The sequence below is a fragment of the Lissotriton helveticus genome, chromosome 8 (genome assembly GCF_964261635.1).
Source record: "Lissotriton helveticus chromosome 8, aLisHel1.1, whole genome shotgun sequence".
Lineage (NCBI taxonomy): Eukaryota > Metazoa > Chordata > Amphibia > Caudata > Salamandridae > Lissotriton > Lissotriton helveticus.
In genome coordinates, this window is record NC_136069.1 from 398,977,369 (window position 1) to 398,999,214 (window position 21,846).

The 21,846-nt window shown below is 45.4% G+C and overlaps 1 protein-coding gene across 2 annotated transcripts in view; it reads right to left on the bottom strand.

Moving 5' to 3' along the window:
* The window catches only part of TRPC4 (transient receptor potential cation channel subfamily C member 4), a 1,462,580-nt gene that overhangs the window by 346,108 nt on the left and 1,094,626 nt on the right, over positions 1 to 21,846 (bottom strand). For both annotated transcript variants that reach the window (XM_078657230.1, XM_078657231.1), the window contains exon 5: positions 16,984 to 17,320. In XM_078657230.1, coding sequence (XP_078513356.1) covers positions 16,984 to 17,320 — 337 coding nt within the window. The remainder of the gene's footprint in view (positions 1 to 16,983; positions 17,321 to 21,846) is intronic.

Here is a 21,846-nt window from a genome sequence, read left to right on the forward strand (position 1 = left end):
CTTAATTTCCATCACCAAGATCTTCTTTTCCATTGAGTTCTGCAAAATCCTAAATATTTTTCAATAGTGTTTTCGAGATCTCAGATGTGTGGCAGAAATAAATTGTTTGTATTCATAGATACAAAAGGGTAAACATTGCTTTTCTCATAGATCAGCCTAAAGGTAGCAATAGCTCATTGCTCTGGAGAGTGTGCTGCCCAGTAGCGGCTGGCATGTTCCGTGGGTGTGGTGGCACAACAAAAAAAACAATCATAAAGAAAATAAACTTACCTTCCTTACTTGCAGCCTAATGTCCTTCTCAGTCGGGTGTCTTCCAGGAAGCTCCCGACGGCTGATGCAGGAAACTGCACTGTTAGAACTGGGATTGGTGGTTGGCTGAGGCTTGCGCCAAAGTCAGGCAGAAACCACCACTCTAGTTAGGGCAAGGAAGTTACACCCCAAAGATAACCCCTGCTCACCCCTTAGCAATGTGACACGAGCAGCAAGGCTGATCCCGGAGGCAATGTAAGTTAAGTATTTGGGCACGCACCTCCCAACAACAACATCCCAGGACCCCCACAAAAGGAACTCTACACAAGGTTATATATAAAAATAGCCTTTGTATTATCATAAACACCTTAGATAAAAATCACACAGGTACACTGTGCCAACTGACACTGGGCAGTATTTACAGGGGATTATATACATGGGACAGGGCCACTTGGACCACTGTCAGGAATAGCACTTGGTAGAAATTAGTACTTAGAACATAGGATAATTGTAGCATAAAATAGCACTTGTAGAACACAACCAGTAATTACTGGTAAAAGGTAGGTACAGACTACGCAACTCTAACCACCTTAGGTATATATCACGCAGGGACAGAACCTCACTAGTATAACTATACTAGGTAAAACAACCTCCTAGGCATAAACACATTTTTAGAGGTATAGGCAAAAAGCATTGCATAAATCACATTAGGCAGGTAATCACGTTTGCACCAAAAATCACATAACTGACCCCAGGCCAACTTGGCCTCTCAGGGGCTCACAGGCCCAATGTCCAGAATGTCTGGGCTGGCTGCGCAGGCAGCCAAGGAAGGATGCGCAAAGGTTCATGGCCTAAACAAAGCAGCTGCCCACTTAGTGCTGAGCAGCTGGGGAACTTGAGCCTGGCACCAGTGTGCACCCTGGCTCTCCTCTGGGGCTCTCAAATAACCAACAGTGCCCAAACACGTGGGAGCCTCGCAGGCTATAATGAACACAATGTGGCCATATGTTGGGGCCTCGCGGGCTCGAGAAATAAAATGCCCCCTGGAGCCTCGTGGGCTCGAAATAACACTGCTGCCAACTGGGGGGAGCGGCCCGCTGCCAGCCGGGGCCTCTCTACCTCCCAAATGCCCCTTCATTGGAGTTCCCCCTCTGGGGAATCGGAAATCGACACCGACTCTGGCGTTGGAGTCCCGCTCTGGGGACTCGTGAAACAATGGCCCCTGGAGCCCTAGTGGGCTGGGAACAAAAGCTGCCATTCTGGGGGAGTGGCCCGCTGTCTACCGGGGCCGCTCTACCCCTACAGAGATTGGCTCCAAAACGAAGATAGCGCTACTGGGGGGGCTGGCACCAGCAATATGCCCCGACACCCCCCTCTCCCCGAAGGAACACAATGGGCCCCACTCACCAGCTCGGCAAGACTCCTCTGGTCATCGGTGCGGGTGAGGCTCTCTGTCTCCGAGGCTCCCTCCACCGCATGGGAGCCCCGCCACACTGGTGCTGCATTGCTGGCGGCCCCGGGGCTCTCCCTACATCAGGGGAGCCCCGGGCCGCGGGAGGCCATAAGTCGGCTGGCTTCTCTTCTCCTTTTTTTCATGCAGGCAATGGACTTTCAACCAATCACAGCACGGCGGCGGGCGGGACTTCCCTCTAAAACTGGAAGTCCCGCCCCTCGTCAGGCACTAAGCTGCCTGACTTCCTGTTTGCGGCGCGAGGGCCGCGGCGATGTCTTTCCGGGGGCCATAACGAGGGGTGGGCACCCTCGAAGTCCACAATAAAAGTAGAAACGGGGTGGGCACCCGTTAAGGTGCATTAATAGCGGGGTGGGCATCCGCTCCAGAAAATAATTAAATCAGCGGGGTGGGCACCCGCAGGGGTGCCATTTTCGGGTGAATCCCTACGCCGGGGATTCCCTCGGGTCAAGGGGCAGCTCAGCGCTGCAAAGCAAAAACCAAAAGCGCCCCACCTGGCAATCCAAGCTCTATGGCATAGGGGAGAGCACTCCCAGAGCCCCACAGCAACAGGAGGGTCCTTTAGGAGAGAAAACACAGCGATCCCCAGGAACCATCAACCCTTGGCAAGGGCAGGACAAGGGAAACAAGGTCGTGAAGTAGAAGCAAGGCAGAAGGGTCCCGAAGAAATCCTCCAGCATCCAGGGAATCCAGGGGCTGGGCAGGGCCCAGGGAGGCAAGCCTTCCCCTGGGCCCCAGTAGCAGCACACCCCTGGTAGATTCAAGTTGAGCACAAGAACATTTAACATGAGGTCACAGCCTCTTTTTATACACAGAATCCCTTTGTCTCTAGTGTGCAGGGAGGGGGAAAACCAGACGCAGCTGGTTCTGGAGCACTATGTTGTGCTCAGCCCCTCTCCCCATTCACTGGCCAGGCTAGGGACATCAGACGCACTACAGGGGGCGGAGCCAGCATTGTGTAGCAAAAGCCCAGCCCTCTTCAGGCCCCAGGTGCACTCCTCCCACCCATCGGGCTGTCAATCTCTCTAGTCACCACCAGGGCAGACCATCCTGACTCCTGGAGCCAGGCACGCCAGCCAGCTCCAGCCAATCACAAGCCAGACAGTCATTTCACCTTTATTACATAGACATGCCAACTTCTAGAAGTGGCACTTCCATACTAGACACAATAAATCCGCGCACATAATCGCGCAGCATTTAATCACACGAGTCCGCACATACCAAACTCTGCCTGCACTCCCCACACATCAGGAACTACCATGGACACACATATCCCCCATGCATTCCTATGGGAGGGCAGGCCAATCTCGCACACGCACTCAGAGAGCACACGCCCTTTCACTGCGCCACAGTGCTAAAGTGTGCAAAGACTAGAAATCACTATAATGATGTAACATTAAAAAGGCAAAAAGTTCAGAAGTGAACCTGCCAGAAGGGCCATGTCCAACATGCACTATTCAATCCTAGCACTGCTTTCAAAGCATGAAAGCAGTGCCAGGATTGGAAAGGGCAGACTCCCCCAGCACTCCTAAGAGCACTCAAGGGTAGCACTTTCTCTAATCCAGCTGTCTTAGACAGCTAGGTTGGAGAACTTTAAAATGTGCATGTCGGGTGGCTGTACCAAGAGAGCAGGACAAAGAGACATGCACATTTTAAAGCACACAGCTCCCTGCTGCTGTCACTCGGCAGCGCTGTCCCCACACCATCCTGACACTTAGTTCAGGACGGGTTGCTGAAAAATAAAACGGTAATAAAGAAACTCACTTAACATTTTATTATTTGGCTCTGGGGCGTGTGGGGGTGACCCCCCACTGCTCAAATGGAGGAACCACCTATTGTGCTGCCCTGCCTCTAGGGTCACATGGCAAGATGTAAAGTATTTACCCCACCTCTGAATACACAATGATCATACATTTGTGCAGAAGTGTTTCAGTGATGTGGAATGAAACTTAGTGAGCGGTGTAGTGGTCAGGAGGGCAGATCAAGCACACCTCCCATTACTGGGAGAGCGACTACTGCTATCTCCTTTGGCTGCTTACGATTGGCAGTGGCCGCAGCAAAATCATTATAGTGCAGGGCAGGCCTTTTTCCCTGTTGCCTGCTTTTAGGTGAGTAGCCTATGGCCGCTATAATGTATGAAATTGTTCTGCCAGCTTCCTAACCAGATCCTTTCCCACCCATTAGAGGAATTAATGTTGCATGTGTGTGTACTACAAATGTGAAGATGTTGCATATGCTGCACACCCAAAACCAGTCATAGTACTGAACTGCTGAATTATACAAGGATAGTCTGCCACTTGGGTATGAAGATGAGGCAGAAACATTTAGTGGGTGTATCAAGATTTCCTGCCCTGAGGTCCCACACCACTGGTGACCAGGAGACTTCTTTGAACTCCATGGGTGGGGTACTTACAACCAATTTCCCTTCCCTAATTTGGGGCTGGTGACCTGCATAAGACTTGCTGAACTTGCTAGGTTTAAGACCAATAAACTGGGGAAGTCTTGCTGAATTTGTTAGGAGTGCGTCCTAAATCTAAAGAGAGACCACTAGTAGATGGTTCAAAAGGGTCAATTATGGTGTAGTTCCATGAAGATGCTGATCATAAGAAGAGTAAGCTAGAAGCAGCGGAGGGGGTGCAATACTGCCATGACAACACAGTAAAACCTGCATCAAGAGACTTTGAACAATGTCAGATGTGTCACCATTGTGGAGACTGAAGTAGCACCACTGACTAGGGGGGTCCGGAATTCACCCCAAGGAGAATTTGACTTAGTGCTTAGAAGGAATGGAGCATTGAAGCATATTTTACTTCTACGAGGTCGGTGTTTCAAAAACTCAGAGTGTGAATGAAACCCAATGATGTCTGGAGATTTGTTACCACTCGGACCCAAATGGGCACCTGCTTTTTGGAGTGGGATTTGAGATTGAGCAGACGAACACCCAAGCAGTAAGACCCCAGAACCATGAGTTCTGCTGTCATCCATGCACCTTCACCAGACTTGTGCTTGTGCTACAATGACCTACCTTTGTTTATGGCAGGTGCGCCATGTGAAGCGCGAACTAAGGATTCAGGTGGAGCAAACTCACTTGATGGGCTTTGCTGAGTACCCCACTCGAGCAGGATGGCATCCTCTGATCGCAGCACACACAAACAGTACACATGGAAGGACTTCACAAACTTCAGCATTGGGACAAATAAGGGTATGCTTCACTGAAGGGAGAAGTAATTGTATGCAACTGGACCAAACTGCAAGATTTCTTTGGAAATTAGAGTATACAGAGCATTAGGCAAAATGTCCTTCCAGAAACAGTAACATCTCCTTCATTCATACGTGCAAGAGCCAATGGACTGCACCAGAAATTACTGTCCCATAACATAGCATGGGTACAGCTCCCATTACTGCACTTGGTCACAATGATTCTTTATATTTATTATGTGTGATAACATTAAAGCTCATTCTTTTCTACAACTCATAGTACTAGTTGTGCAGTGATGTATTACTTTCCCAATGATGACTACTGCTAAAGGGTTGTACATGGTTTTAGTTCTAAGTGTTAGGCCCCTGGACACCAGTGGTAATCTGCTCAGGTTAATACAATCTGAGCCCAGTAACTCCTGGCTGCTCAGAATCTCCCACAGTTACAATTATGCTGCTTTGAATAAAAATGAATTAGCAAACAGTACTACTTGGTGTCACACAATTGTACATGAAAGACCTCACAAAAATAACCAATGGCAGAGGATCCAAGAACAACTATAGAGTACCACTTGGCTTCTCGCTATTCAAACAATGGAGAAACCAATGAAGAGAAACCTGGAGACTATAATTCAACAACACATTCAAATAATTTACCAGAATTTGCTACTTTACATAAAAGTACTAACGTTATAAATGGTTAGAATTAAGATAGAATTAAGTATTTCAATAATTAAGAATGCAGTTAATTATAAATTCAGGTTATGGGAATCATGCCATGACCACTTTTGCACCATTTTGATACTTATGCCACAGGAAAGCAGGCAGTTTACTCCCATTCATATTACCCAAAATTATTTTTGAAAATGGCAAATGTTAGACCTGTCATTCTTAGGATGATCTTCCCCAAAAGATTTGCCTTACTTCTTCAGCTTTGCAGAATTCGTTTTTGTTTTTCCTTATGATGTTACACACTTTGCTAACCAGTGCTAAAGTCCTACAAACATGGTGAAATTGGCTTATACCCAATTGGCACATTTAGTTTACTTGTAAGGCCGTAGTAAAGTGGCAATACATGTACTCAGGACCTGTAAATTCAATGATACTAGTGGTCCTGCTGTAGTAATTAGGCCACTCACTTAAGCAGTCATTTAACACCTTTGCCTCGGGGGTAATTCCCTCACGGCGCAGGGGGTGGGGGGTGGGCCGCGGCACAGCGGTGCTCGTGAGGAGCCCAGCTCGTCATGAGTCACATTAGAGCTGTGCTCATGACGAGCTGGGCTCGTCACAACCACGCCCACTCATTAATTCTCCCACACAGGCAGGGAATTAGCCGCGTGTGGGCGTACCGCGGCAGTTATGATGAGCCCAGCTCGACATGAACACAGCTCTACTGTGCCTCATGATGAGCTGGGCTCGTCATGAGCATGGAAGGGGTTAAACATGTCTCATGCAAGCAATTGCAGTCTGTGTGTGCAGTTTTTAACTACCATTTCCACCTGGCACCATACACCTTCTGGAAGGCCTAGACGTTCCTTTTTAATGCAAATAAGTCAACCTTATGGCAGGCCCTAAACAGCCCACAGGGCAGGGTGCAGTGAATTTTAAAAAGTTTAACATGTACTGTTAAAGGTTTACATGTTCTGGTAATGAAAAACTCTTAAATGCATTTTTCGCTTCCGCAAGGCCTACCTCTCCCTGAGGATAACATTACTTACACTATTACATTTAATTGCTTTTTGCTTTCGGATCTATTATTAACTAAACATTTAGAATCGCATATCTCCATTTCTACTAATTGTATTGTTTATTTTCATTTTATTTATTTTATTTATGCGTTTTTATATAGTGCGGACTTTACCCGAAGGCGTTAGAGCGCTTCACAATAGGAAAGGTAATGATACATGAGGAGAAAATTACAAGTGAGCAAATTACAAAAGCAAACGTTAAGTTACATGAGGCAAAAGTGAAAATTGTGAGCAAATAAAATACATGAGGTAGCAAACAGTGCAATACAGGAGGAAAAAGTGACATATGTACAGGTTACAAGAGAAAACAAAGTACAATTAGAGGTATAATAGTGCAATATATGGCAGACACTCAAGCACAAGAACAAACAATGTTACATAGGCAATGGTGGCACTTGTGCAAGTATCTAAAGCAAACAAAATGTGAAAGGTAGCAACCAGTGTGTTACAAGAGCAAAGTGGCATCATGTTACAAAAGAGTACCAAACACAGGTACAAGGATAATACTGCAATAAATGGCAAACACCCCAACACACTGGGAAGGCACTTCCATAGTCCCGGAGAAAAGAATTTTCAATAATGGGAGGTCTTCCTTCAGATAATAGAGAGGGCATGAATTAAATTTGGAGGTGTCTTTGAAGGAGGAGAACTTTGAGGTCCGTTTTGAAGGCTTGGGAGGAGGTGGCGGTCCGGAGCTGAGGCGGAAGTGAGTTCCAGATTCTCACTACGTTGCCTGAAAAGGATTGGGCCATCGTTCTTTCCTTCTTTTTTCCGCATTACGACATGGTCTAGAGCCTCCAGAGAGTTTCAGTTTATTAGCCAGGTAGCGAGGAGAGGAGGAGTGCAAGGCTTTGTGGGTGATACAGGCAGTCTTGTAGATCGCTCTAGCCTCGATGGGAAGCCAGCGGAGGGTGGATTACATCGGTGTGATGTGGTCGGTTCTTTTGGCCCCATAAATTAAATGAGCTGCTGAATTTGGAACAGATTTAAGGGGGGGACAGGTGGGATTTGGGGAGGCCAGTAAGAAGAGAATTGCAGTAGTCTGGGGAGGACCAGCAATTGCACCAGGGTTTTAAGGTCTTGCTCCGGGAAAAACTATGAATTCCCCAAAGAAGGCACAGTTGGTATCGAGCAGACTGTGCAATGGAATTGATGTGGGAGATTAGATTGAGTTTTTTGTCGAGTATGACACCAAGGGATTTTGCGCTGTCGACATTGATGGGTTTATTGTTAAGTAGCTTCATCTGATCCATCCATGATTGAACCGGGGAGGAGAGAGTGAGGAGGAGATGATGAGGAATTCAGTTTTGTAGGGATTCAGAATCAGTTGATGAGTTGACATCCAGTTTTGAATGGAGTCGAGAGTAGAGCTTAGGATGGCGAGATCGTGAGTGAAGGCAACCTTGAGGTAGATTTGAGTGTCATCTGCATAGAGATGATACTGGATCCCGGATTTACTTAGGAGATTTCCAAGTGGTTCTAAATAGAGATTGAACAATGTGGGTGCAAGTAGAGAGCCTTGAGGAACACCTTGACCTACCGCCAAAGGAGATGATAGATTGTTCGCTATTTTGATCATTTGGGATCTATCAGAGAGGAAGAAAGCAAACCATTTAAGCACAGTTCCCTCCATGCCATTCTCTGTTGCAGAGTGCTGAGGAGAGTGTTGTGATTGACAGTGTCAAAGGCTGCAGAAAGGGCAAGGAGAATTAGAAGACAGGACACCCCCGAATCGAGTATCCTCAGCGCATCATCAACCACTTGCAGTAGAGCTGGTTCAGTGCTGCAGTTTTGGATGAAGCCGGACTGACAATTGTCAAGAAGATCATTGTCCTTGATATGATGAGAGAGTTGTTTCGCTACACATCTTTCTGTTATCTTCGCAAGAAAGGGTAAGTTAGTGATGGGCGGAAGTTGTTGAGGTCATTCGCATCAGCAGTGGGTTTTTTAAGCAGAGGGGTGACCTGCCCAGTTTTGAAGGAGACAGGAAGGGAGCCTTTACAGAGGGAGAGGTTGACCAGGGTGGTCCAATAGGAAAGAGGATGGGTATAGAACTCAATGGCAATGGCACTGGGGATGGGGTCCAGAGAATGGTTGGAGGGCTTTGTTTTGAGGATTCAATTGAGCAGGGCATCATAAGAGATGGGGCCAAAGTTCTGCCAAATGGCTGAGGATTTGCGCTTCTCTGGAGGGGTGAGATGAGCGACCTGATCCACAAGGGATTTCACTTTTTCGTCAAAGAATATAGCGAAATCCGCTGCTTTCTTTGTAGAATTCTCCAACTTGGAGGTTGGGGGCGAGCAGTTACGAATCTTGATGAGATCGAATAGTTTTGTGGGTCTATTTTTGTCTGAGTCAAGGAGTGTTCTGAAGTGCGACACTTTCCCAAGGAAGATGTGCTTGTGGTACTTGGATCTGGCTGAACGAAGCGTGGCCAAATTATCGGTGGAGGGCGCTTGCCTCCATTGTTTCTCCAGGAATCTTAGCTGCTTCCTTTCTTCATTAAGGGATTTGTTGAACCAAGGTGCTGAGGGAGTGGGCCTTATATTTTTGCTTTGGAGAGGAGCAATGTTATTGATTTCGACTGTAAGGACTGTGAGGCATTGGGAGGTGAGTTCGTCAACATCTAGGTTCGGGTCTAGCCTTGGAAGTGATAACCAAGCTGATTCACAGAGGGAACCGACATCAATATTTTTAGCAACACGGAACTAGGAGGTAGCCCTCTTAGGTTGGCCAAGAGTTATAGAGTGTGATAGGTGAAGAGAGAACGGGATGAGGAGGTGGTCAGACCAGTCTACATGAATAGGGGTAGTGATAGAAAGCATGCCTGCTTTTGCCATAATGCTCCCAAATGATTTATTAAACCTTACTCTATTTTTCTAAATTTGTGTGGGATTTTTCTTGTGTTGTATTTTCACTTCATTGCTGTCTGTTCCTGCATAAATACTTTACACATTGCCTCTAAATTATGTCAGGAACCGTGTACAGAACAACAGTGCGCCTGCCTAAAGACAGCAAACTACGAGTCCCAGAAACCCATGCGGCGAGTAGGCAGGACCTATAAGTACTTCCTGAACCCGGAGGACGGGTTGTATTGGATTCCACGTCTGTTTCGTTTGGTGTGCGGTTTCCTTACTGATCCGAGAGCTGTGGTGCTTCGCTTGTTTTCCTCGAAGACACGGCCGCAGATTTTGGTGAGTTATGGTGAAGGGAGGAAGGGCTCTTTCTCCCTGCTGTCTGAAAGCTGTGAGTCGGCTGACTTGCGGCTGAGGGTTCTGTGGTGTTTCGCCGGCGCCTTCTGCGAAAACACAGACCCGCTGTGATTCGGATCCTGTTTCTGAGTCTTTCCGGGGGTGCGTGGTGCTTCGCTGCGAGCTGAGCGAAGACACGTACACCCATTGATGGGAGTCCCAGGCAGTGAGCAGGGGCTCTGCTCATTGTCGTCTTCCCCCGCGCAACGGGAGTGACCTTCTGGTTGGAGCAGTCTGAGGGGGCTCTTGCTTTGTTTGGACCATTGGAGAAATTCCACATTATCCTTGGAACGCTGTATTATCGAAGGAGCCCAGAGACTCTGTTGACTCGTTTCGTTTGGCGGTAAGGTAACGTGGAGTACTTACTGTCAGGATTTCTTGTGTTTTCTTTTGTTCTTCTTTTCATTTCGGGATATTGGTGCAAGTGACGCTTCGCTTCTGTGCTGTAACAGAAGGACGGAATTGATTCTGCTGAGGGCGGGTGTGTCTACCCTTTATAGGTACTTTGGCTTCTTAGTACGTTAAGGGAACCCTGTGGTGTCAACAGGTATGTAGTATGCCGGGCTCCCAGCATTCAGAGAGGGTGAGGCAATAGTGAGCAGAACCATTAAAGATCTGTGTTTGTGTTCACAGGATAGAGTCCCCGAGGTCAAGGGTAGAAGAGAACCCCGTGTCCTTCCTGGTCACCGACAGTCCGGGTTCAAGGTAGGCGGAGTTCCTGGGGAAACTGGGGAGAGTAGGGATCCTGGGACAGGGACACCGAAACGTACTAACGGTTTGTCCTTTGTATTTCCAGGTCACCACCCCGCAGAGCACCAACCCGGCCCCCCTATTTTTCCCTCGCCGGATCGCCTTTAGGCTCTGGGTGCCTTTTTGAACCAGGCCTGGGGAGATCCGGAGGTGGACCCTCTAGAGCATCACCCGGATCCCGAAGATCATCGGATATCCCCGACAAATTAAGCAGGACTGATTTTGTGCCAATTTAGCAGAGGGCTAAGCACAGGTTAATTTAGTGAACTTTGTAGTTCACCCTGACAAAGATTGTGAATGTTGCTTTAGTAGGGTTTCAGCCCCTCAACCAACAGCCCAATTTCTCAGAGAAAACAATTAGATTATTGAATTTGCATTATTTTTGTTGTGTTTTCATGAAATACTTTTTTTTTAACATTTCTGAACGTCAGAAGGACAAAAAGTACTAACTAAACTTACTTAATTGTATATATTTCCAATAATGAATTAAACATATCTCTCTCAATGAGTTTGCATTTTTTTTAAATAAAGGATATTCATGGGTCAGTCTGATGCAAGGTAAATATGTAGTTCATATGCATTTCCATTGTTTTACATTCTGTGCTCTCAGTATTTTCCTATGCATAAACAACAGTTGATGGACAGAATGCAGAACAATGTCATACATTCACTCCAGTACAGAGATCTGGGCCAAAATCCATCGTTTTTTTGCTCACCATGCCATTCCGGTTTGAACCCAGCCATATGCAAATCAGTCTTGACCCTGTGCCCTATGGGAACAGTCCAGCCCGAACTGCCAAGCCAGGTCCTCCCTGGACTGGAAACAAGCATCCTAGGACCGGTTTAGGGCTTTCAGCCCTCATCAGCCAGGGTAGCTTGATTCCAGTGGCATGGAGAGCACTGAACTCACGTCTGAGCATACCCGTCCCACTCGGGGTGACAAATTTTTAGGCCCATATCTCTGTACTGGGGTGAATGTATGACATTGTTCTGCATTGTGTCTATCATATGTTGTTTTTGCATTTGTCACCCCGAGTGGGACGGGTATGCTCAGGCGTGAGTCCTGTGCTCTCCATGCCACTGGAATCAACCTATCCTGGCTGATGAGGTCTGAAAGTCCGAAACCGGTCCTAGGGTGCTTGTTTCCAGTCCAGGGAGGACCTGGCTTGGCAGTTCGGGCTAGACTGTTCCCATGGGGCACAGGGTAAAGACTAACCCTGGGCGTAGTGTGCGGAGTGGGGCTCCGCGGAGCTACGCGAAGTGGGCGCAAAACTACGCCCACACGCGCACTCCGCGTAGCCCCACTACGCGCCGCCCGCCTCCCTCCCGCCCTCCCTAAATACTTAAATAAAAGGATAGAAACCTTTTAAAAACACTTACCTTGTCCGCCGCGTCCCCGGGGCTCCCTCTCGCCGTCCCTGGATTCGCGCCGCCACCGATTCAGATACTAATGTGCATGCGCGGGCGCCCGCGCATGCGCATTAGTATCTGAAATGGCGGCGCGAATCCAGGGACGGCGAGTGGGAGCCCCGGGGACGCGGCGGACAAGGTAAGTGTTTTTAAAAGCTTTCTATCCTTTTATTTAAGTATTTAGGGAGGGCGGGAGGGAGGCGGGTGGCGGCCGGCTACGCACCGTCTGCGGAGCGCGCATAGTGCCGCCTGGCTACGCCCGCTACGCAAAATGCGTAGGAGACGGCACTACGCGCACTCCGTGCACGGAGTGTAGCTGGCCGCCCACCGTTAGTAAAGACTGATTTGCATATGGCTGGGTTCAAACTGGAATGGCATGGTGAGCAAAAAACAATGGATTTAGGCCCAGACCTCTGTACTGGGGTGAATGTATGACATTGTTATGCATTCTGTCCATCAACTGTTGTTTTTGCATTTGTCACCCGAGTGGGACGGGTATCAATCAATCAATCAGTCAATCAGAGCATTTATATAGCGCACTACTCACCCGGAGGGTCTCAAGGCGCTGGGGGGAGGGGGTCCGCTATTGCTCGAACAGCCAGGTCTTGAGCTGCTTCCTGAAGGCGAGGTGGTCCAGGGTCAGGCGGAGGTGGGTCGGAAGGGAGTTCCAGGTCTTGGCGGCCAGGTAGGAGAAGGACCTTCCTCCTGTGGTGGCTCTTCGGATGCGGGGAACGGCGGCGAGGGCGTGGCTGGTCGATCGAAGCTGGCGTTTGGGAGCGTAGAAGTTGAGGCGGCTGTTGAGGTATCCTGGGCCTTGGTTGTGTAGGGCTTTGTGTGCGTGGGTGAGGAGCCGGAAGGTGATTCTCTTGTTGACCGGCAGCCAGTGTAGGTCTCTCAGGTGTCCGGAGATGTGGCTGCGGTGGGGGATGTCCAGGATGAGTCGCGCTGAGGTGTTCTGGATCCGCTGGAGTCTCTTCTGGAGTTTGGCGATGGTTCCGGCATAGAGGGCGTTGCCGTAGTCCAGACGGCTGGTGACGGTGGGCCTGGGTGACCGTCTTCCTGGTCTCGGTGGGGATCCATCGGAAGATCTTGCATAGCATGCGTAGGATGTTGAAGCACGACGAGGAGACGGCGTTGACTTGTCTGGTCATGGAGAGGGAGGAGTCCAGGATGAAGCCCAGGTTGCGTGCATGGTCTGTGGGTTTGGGTGCGCTGCCCAGGGCGAGGGGCCACCCGGAGTCGTCCCAGCCGGAGGGTGATGATCCCAGGATGAGGACATCTGTCTTGTCCGAGTTCAGTTTCAGGCGGCTGTTCGACATCCATTTGGCTACTTCTGTCATCCCTTCATGCAGGTTGGCTCTGGCGGTGGCGGGGTCGTTGGTGAGGGAGAGGATCAGCTGGGTGTCGTCGGCGTAGGAGATGATATTGAGGTTGTGCTGGCGTGCGATGGCTGCGAGGGGGCTCATGTAGACGTTGAAGAGTGTAGGGCTGAGCGAGGAGCCTTGAGGGACGCCACAGATGACTTCCGTGGCCTCCGATCTGAACGGGGGGAGGCGGACTCTCTGTGTCCTTCCGGCGAGGAAGGAGATGATCCACTCCAGTGCCTTCTCCTGGATTCCGACGTTGCTGAGGCGCTGCACTAGGGTGGGTATGCTCAGACATGAGTCCCGTGCTCTCCATGCCACTGGAATCAAGCTATCTTGGCTGATGAGGGCTAAGAGGCCCGAAACCGGTCCTAAGATGCTTTTTTCTAGTCCAGGGAGGACCTGGCTTGGCAGTTCGGGCTGGACTGTTCCCATGGGGCACAGGGTCAAGACTGATTTGCATATGGGTGGGTTCAAAATGGAATGGCATGGTGAGCAAAAAAAACGATTGATTTAGGCCCAGATCTCTGTACTGGGGTGAATGTATGACATCATTCTGCACTTTGTCCATCAACTGTTGTTTTTGCATTTGTCACCCCGAGTGGGACGGGTATGCTCAGACGTGAGTCCCTTCCTCTTCATTCCACTGGAATCAAGCTATCATGGCTGATGAGGGCTGAAAGCCCAAAACCGGTCCAAGAATGCTTGTTTCCAGTCCAGGGAGGACCTGGCTTGGCAGTTCGGGCTGGACTGTTCCATGGGGCACAGGGTCAACACTGATTTGCATATGGCTGGGTTCAAACTGGAATGGTATGGTGAGAAAAAAAACGATGGATTTAGGCCCAGATCTCTGTACTGGGGTGAATGTATGACATTGTTCTGCATTCAATTCATCAACTGTTGTTTTTGCATTTGTCATCCCGAGTGGGACGGGTATGCGCAGACGTGAGTCCCGTGCTCTCCAAGGCAATGGAATTAAGCTATCCTGGCTGATGAGTACTGAAAGCCGAAACCGGTCCTAGGATGCTTGTTTCCAGTCCAGGGAGGATCTGGCTTGGCAGTTCGGGTTGGACTGTTCCCCTGGGGCACAGGGTGCTGAATGATTTGCATATGGCTGGGTTCAAATTGGAATGGCCTGGTGAGCAAAAGAAAGATGGATTTAGGCCCAGATCTCTGTACTGGGGTGAATGTATGACATTTTTCTGCATTCTGTCCCTCAAATGTTGTTTTTGCATTCGTCACCCCGAGTGGGATGGGTATGCTCAGACGTGAGTCCCATGCTCTCCATGCCACTGGAATCAAGCTATCCTAGGTGATGAGGGCTGAAAGCCCGAAACCGGTCCGAGGATGCTTGTTTCCAGTCTAGGGAGGACCTGGCTTGGCAGTTTGGGCTGGACTGTTCCTATGGGGCACAAGGTCAAGACTGATTTGCATATTGCTGGATTCAAACTGGAATGGCATGGGGAGGAAACAAACAGTGGATTTAGGCCCAGATCTCTCTACTGGGTTGAATGTATGACATTGTTCTGCATTCTGTCCATCAACTGTTGTTTTTACATTTGTCACCCCGAGTGGGACGGGTGTGCTCAAACGTGAGTCCTGTGCTCTCCATGCCACTGGAATTAGGCTATCCTGGCTAATGAGGGCTGAAAGCCCGAAACCGGTCCTAGGATGCTTGTGTCGATTCCAGGGAGGACCTGGCTTGGCAGTTGGGCTGGACTGTTCCCATGGGGCACTGGGTCAAAACTGATTTGCATATGGCTGGGTTTAACTGGAATGGCATGGTGAGCAAAATAACAATGGATTTAGGCCCAGATCTCTGTACTGGGGTGAATGTATGACATTGTTATGCATTCTGTTCATCACATTTTGCTTTTGCATTTCTCAGTATTTTCCATGACACACTAATTGAGATGTGGACTCAAAATTAGCAAAACCGATTTCCACAATCATCAGTAACAAAAGCAAGTTAAATAGTACAAAAGGAACATTTACTGCATTTTTGAGGTTGTGCAACATTTACGAGATCTGATGCAATATGTTAAAGATACCTCACAAATGAGAGATTAGGAAAATTGGCATAAATGCAAATTCAGCTTTCCAGTAGAGGCATGAGAAGTTCATAATGCTTTTTCTCCATAACGTTCTGACGTTTTCTTAAATGTCAGAGTGTTTGTCAAGATTTTAAACATCCAAAATCAGGAGAAGTCGAACTTGTTTTTTCCAACATTAATCTCTTGCAGTTTTATCTTGTGTTCCAACTTAATTTACATGAAAATTGCAACGCGGGCAAAGATTGCCATCTTCAAGGGAAATGTTTCAAATGTTGCAGAGTGTTACTTTGTAGTCTGGAAAAGTGTAGTGAATAAAGTCTGTCACCTAGTGCTTTCTTACGATGAGGCTCAGAAAGCCTCCGACCGCAAGTCAGAGGCTTTCCAAGCCTCATTGCAATTTCAGTTCTGACCACCGCATTACAATGCTGGTTTTCGAAACTGAAACTGGCTGGTCATTCCAGTTGGATTGCAACACGCTCAAGAAGCCTGTCAGCCTGTCGGAGACTGGCACGTAATCTCAATGGATGGCGTTTCTGCTGTTGGGATTATGATGCTCGGTTTCCAACAAGCTATTCCCTGTATTTTGGTAATCAATCCCCTAGTGTTTTGTTTGAAGCACTTCTCCAAATAAAGATATGTTTGAGTATCAAGTGAAATTTGATGGGATCATTTTACAGAGAAATGTTAAATATGAACTCTCAAAGATTAATACCGCATCAGTGTGGATTTATGATTTCACAAAGGTTTCCTACACTACTCCTGGAAGCCTGTTGCACATTTTCACATGTACTCATGGATACATCTTGTGCATTTCTAATTACCTCTACGTGGAGGCAACGCGGCATGCATATATGTATATAATGTAAAACTCTGCATGTGAAAATGCATACCTATTGGTCCAATTGTAAATAAATTTCCCACAGTTTCAATATTTTTAATCCACACAGAAGCATTTTCTGTTACATCAACAAATCTTGGAGGTGTGCTCTACTCATTCTCAGCTGGAAAGAAATGTGCTTCTGCTTTTGAACTGGGTTGAGGAGAATTTCTAAAATATCTGAAAACTATTTATGTGCCCTGAAACGTTACCTACTTGCTCCTGGTAGTTAATTATCCTTTCTATAAGGCCTCCTTGATATAATATTAGGCATGGGTAAATCGAATTACAAGTACAAATTCATCTTTTCTGAAATAAACTCATGTGTGCATGCAACTTGAACTGAAACAAGCAATCTGTTTTGTGATCTGCTAATCCTATTCAGTTACCAGTACATAAGAAAATATATGGGTATACTAAAATATAACCGTAGCAACAAGGCATCATAAAAATGGTCTCCAATTATCATCTTATCCACAGTACTTGACTGGTAATGTTTAACAATTAATTAACAAAGAAATCCACACTCTATGGTAATACTGATGCATGACAATTAATTACAATATGTATATTTAAGCATTTCAATCATATGTGCTGAATATTATATTTACCCAGGACCCACGGTAATATCATCCACTCGACAATAGTTGGTGGTGGTCCTTGCATATTCAAGTCCGCCCTGTCGATGTGTTGAGAGGCAAGAAGCAGCAGAAAAAGAAACGTCAAGTATGACGCAGTATGGCAGATAAATTTAATGAATGGTTTCCTGATGAAGAGTCCAAAGGTGCTTTTCGGGGCTACAAGATAGCATACAGAGAAGACAGGGAAAAGAAGTCCTATGATGACACATGTCAGCATCTTGACCACCCAATGACGCCTCCTCCAGCCAGGGAATTCATCATACCAGCGAGATGCAAGCAGTTGCTGACAGTTTGGCTGAGCAACAAACTAAAAAGGGAAAAAGCAACAAAAAAAAGATTGTAAAACATAATTTCACTGAAAAAAGTATAATTTAAAGTTTACTCAAATATCTGTTGGGAGAGAAAAATAAACCATTCCTATTCACTCAGTAATGAATTCTAAGCTGTCCCATGACGAGTGATTTCCTTTATGACCTTAAACATTTCTCAGAAATTACGTAAGCATTAAAAATACATGCATAGTCATATTATATCAGTGGGAAATATTACTGAATTTCTGGTCTTTTGTATGTGTGAAATAAATCATGATTGTGACAACAACATGAAAGACATATATTATTTATTTTAACACATTAAGGAAAAATTGTATTACTGACAAATCATATGCTGGTAATATATTTTATAAACTCCTAAATGTTTTTCATAGGTTGAAAGATTAAAGGAAAATGTGGCAGAATATATCTGACTATTAGCTAATATAATCCACTAATAATCAATACATTAGTTTATACTAAGTTGGCTGTTCACTCTTCAGTTCGATTCACCGGTAAACATCAGGAAACACAACAATATACCTTGACCACAGGCCACTTTAACTTTGGTCCCAGAGCTCTGAAGGAGGCTCAATTCTAAAAATGATAAAGGATAGTACAAATGGTGTAAGTAAACTTCACAAACTTACAAAAGGTAACATAACATAACTGTTACAAATTTCAAACATCCATTTTTGTAAAAATGGATGTATAAATAATTTTTGAAATATAATAACAGTTGGCAACGTTTTCTAATACTACATAAGAAATAATTCCTTTTTTTGGTATAATATTTTAGCAATGTTGTAGTTGTAAATGTGTATCACAGGAATGGTGAAAGTGACTATGGATTTTTTAAAATAGATTAAAATAAGGGAACATTGATCAATAAACCAGCCAATAGTGTTATTGCTTTTCTGTTGATGTAAATGTTGTTTTATAAATTTAAAAAAGGACACATTGATTATTAAGTTAAAACTCTATCTATACCTCTGAATAAAACATCCACTGTTTTCAGAATATTTAAAGGTTTTTAGGATTGTTTGTTTAGTTTGCATTTTAGAAATAACTATTCATCTTAAAAAATTAGTAGATCATTTGTATGGATCCATTACGAAAGCACAGTTTGCGAAGATATCTAAAACCTAATTTAACGTTTTTGAAAATGTGGGATTCATTGTTTAAAATGTTCACATTAAGTTTTCACCTTTTGAAAGGTTAAAATAAGAAGTGTGTAACTCACATTTTCAACTTTATTGTCTATTGTTTGCTAAACATTAGTTTACAACATTTTAAATTGAGTGGCATTCCGAAAAAAAATATATAACATTTATGTTGTAATTTTAAAAAGGTATTTAAAAAAATGCATATTTCTTTAGTTTTAGATTGTTGTTATACAAGATTTTGTATAAAAGGAACCTTCCTCTTTCGACATCATAAGTATTAAAGTATGCAATTGTCTTATTTTGTACTGGAGTCCAAGACTATATTTACAATCTTTTTATAGTTTAACAAATCACTTATTTTAAAGACAATCTGAACATTATTTACAGCCCTTAACTACACAATATTTTTAAGAACATTCAAACTCTTTTGAACTTTTGAACACGTGTAATGTTTAACTAAAAGCTTATTGGATTGTGCTGCAGTGTTGGGGGGTCTGTGGATTAGAAGGCTGTTGTCTGATTTAATTTTGATGTCCATTCCATAGTAAAAGAAGAGCATTGCCAATTAATAAGCATGGCCTTTGAATTAGCCATAATGTCCCGATATTGAACCCAATTCAATTACTACAAAGATTGGCCTATTTTTACAACAGTGTAGAAAAACTCAAGGTACAATTGCATTTATGGTCCCAGTTCATATCATCCTATTGCATCCGTATCAAAGTGTGGGTGGATTTATGGATATGACATGTGGACTCTGATAAACCTCACCAAAAATGATACTCTTTGCTAGATGGATAAACAACTTTATACTGGCAAAACTATAAAATGTAGCTATTGAAAAATTGATATAATAAGGTTGTTGGTAACTGATTGACTTGAAATAACATGGCAATTCAATGAAGTTATTGTGATTTATGGCCTTTTGGCCTTTCAATTACAGCAATTTCATAGCTAAATAATATATTCTCCATCCTCTATTTTACTAGTGTGCAACCACAACAATGTGCTTTTGTATTGGATGCCTGGACTCAAACCCACATAGAGGATGAAGGAAATCACATTAGTAAATACAATTAAATACATTCAGGACCAGCAGAAAAAGCCCAAGAGAAATCTGTAATTCATGATTTTTTCTCAACAACTTAATTCCAGCTAATTAATAAATCAGATTAATGTGTGGAAATACTAATATTGGTCTGAGAATACAAATGAATTCTAGATCAAATCAATATTTCAGTATGACTGGTTACATGAGCTTTTGAAGTTTATGGTTCAAAATAGATTCTAGAAAATCAAAGTGCCAACCAGGGGCATCTAATCACACAAGATCGGGTGAAAGTTAAGTTTGACCATGATGGAGCATGGTTTAGATACAAGTAGTGGATTGGGCCTGGTCAGCACTTCCATTCAGACTTAGAAAAATTTCTGAAGAAAAATTACTGGGAAGGTAAAGTTCAGTGGGGCAAGACTGCAGGAGGTATCTGATGAGGAAGCGTCATCGTTGGATAGCCTGGGGTCAAAGCCGCAGTGACGATTTCTACATTCAGGGTCCAAAAAATGGAAGTTGAAAAACTTCAGTGGGATGAGGCAGAAGGCTGTGGCAGAATACAGATCCACAAAGTCAATCCAACCAGTGATGCACCTCAGGCAGATAGTCGAGTCGGTTGGTCCTGGTCTCCTCCTGTTTCACAGGATACTTTTTGGGCAAATTTTGTGTAATAATCAGTTTTGGAAAATGACCTTCTGGAAACCTTTAACACCACAACAAGGGTCCAGGACTGGTGGGACTCCTCTTGTGGGTACAAGATTCACTCAGTTTGGGTCCAAGTGTGAGTTCAAGATGGTGGGAGCCTATTATGTCCCTGTGACTCTGAACAGGAGACCAGCAAACTAGCCCTTGGAGTCACTTCAGGTAGTCCTGGGTACAAGTGTAGATGCAGGACTCATCAGCAGCTCTGGCCTCTGAGGCTTCAAGGCAGGCTCCAAGCAGCAAATCACTACTTCTAGGTACAGCAGGAGTCTATCAGAGTGCACAGAAGGTCACAGTAGTAGGTAGTCCTCTGAGAGGCCTTCTGCCGGTCCAGTAGTGAACTGAAGTGTGGGTCTGAGGGCCCTATTTTTTTGGTGTGACTGAGGTCCGCACTGATGCCAGCGGGGGTGTAAAGTGGGTGTAGGGAAGGCAAAGCATGTACATCTAGTGGCTGTCTTTAAAAATGAAGGTGTTCCTAAAGTTAAGGGCCTAGTTATTTTTTTCCCTAACTGTAATTAACGTTTAAATAAGTGATTGCTGTATATTTAAAAAATGTTTTCATGTTAGAGCTGAGGCGAGTAAACAGCAGCCCCGGCTGCTGCTGACCAGGAGGCCGCAGGTAAAGGTCAGAGTATCGCTGTTCTAACAGAACTACAAACTGTGCAGAATTCACACAAAAAGGCATTGGAGTAATGCATTATAAACTCAGACAATTTATGACCCACTTAATAATCTCGATCTAATATTTTTGCATGCTTTAGAGTTCAACCTTTGCCACTTTTTCTTCAGGTAGCCTTTTTTGATTGAAATCTAGGCCTATATCCTCATTATAGTCTTTTCAAGATTTAAAAGTAAAGTTTATTAAGTAGGAAAAAGGGAAATAACAAAACAGCAGGTGAATAATCTAGCCTTACAGTTCACAGAAGCAGGCTATACCGGCTATTAAAGGCCCTCTCCAGCGTTAAAGGCCCGACCCGAAGGCAAGGGCCTTTAACAAGGGAGAGAGGACTTTAATAGCCGGTAAAGCCTAGCTACGAAGGGCTATAAGGCTATTAGAACATTCTGCCACTAGTGGGCAGAATGTTCTGACAAATAAAGCAAAGCCTTCGGGGAGCAAGAGGGGATTGAAATCCGCTCAGGCTCCCTGAAGCCTCTGTTCACAGACAGAGCTGTGAACAAAGAAACATTATAATGTTGGAGTTCCGGCCTTATACCAGCCATCATAAGCCTGGAGATCTCCATTGTTTTCAATGAAGCTACCAACATTCCAATATTCTAATATAGCCTTATAGCCCGGGCTATACTGGCTATTAAAGGGCCGCTGCAGCGGTAAAGGCCCGAGCCGAAAGCAAGGGACTTTAACAAAGCTGAGGGACTTTAAAAGCTGGTTTAGCCCAGCTACGAAGGGCTATAAGGATATTAGAACATTCTGCCACTAGAGGGCAGAATGTTCTAACAAATAAAACAAAGCCCTCAGGGAGCGCGAGGGGATTGAAATCCCCTCAGGCTCCCTGAAGCCTTTGTTCAGAGCTGTGAACAAAGAAACATTGGAATGTTGGAGCTCCGGGCTTATACCAGTCATTATGAGCCCGGAGCACTCCAT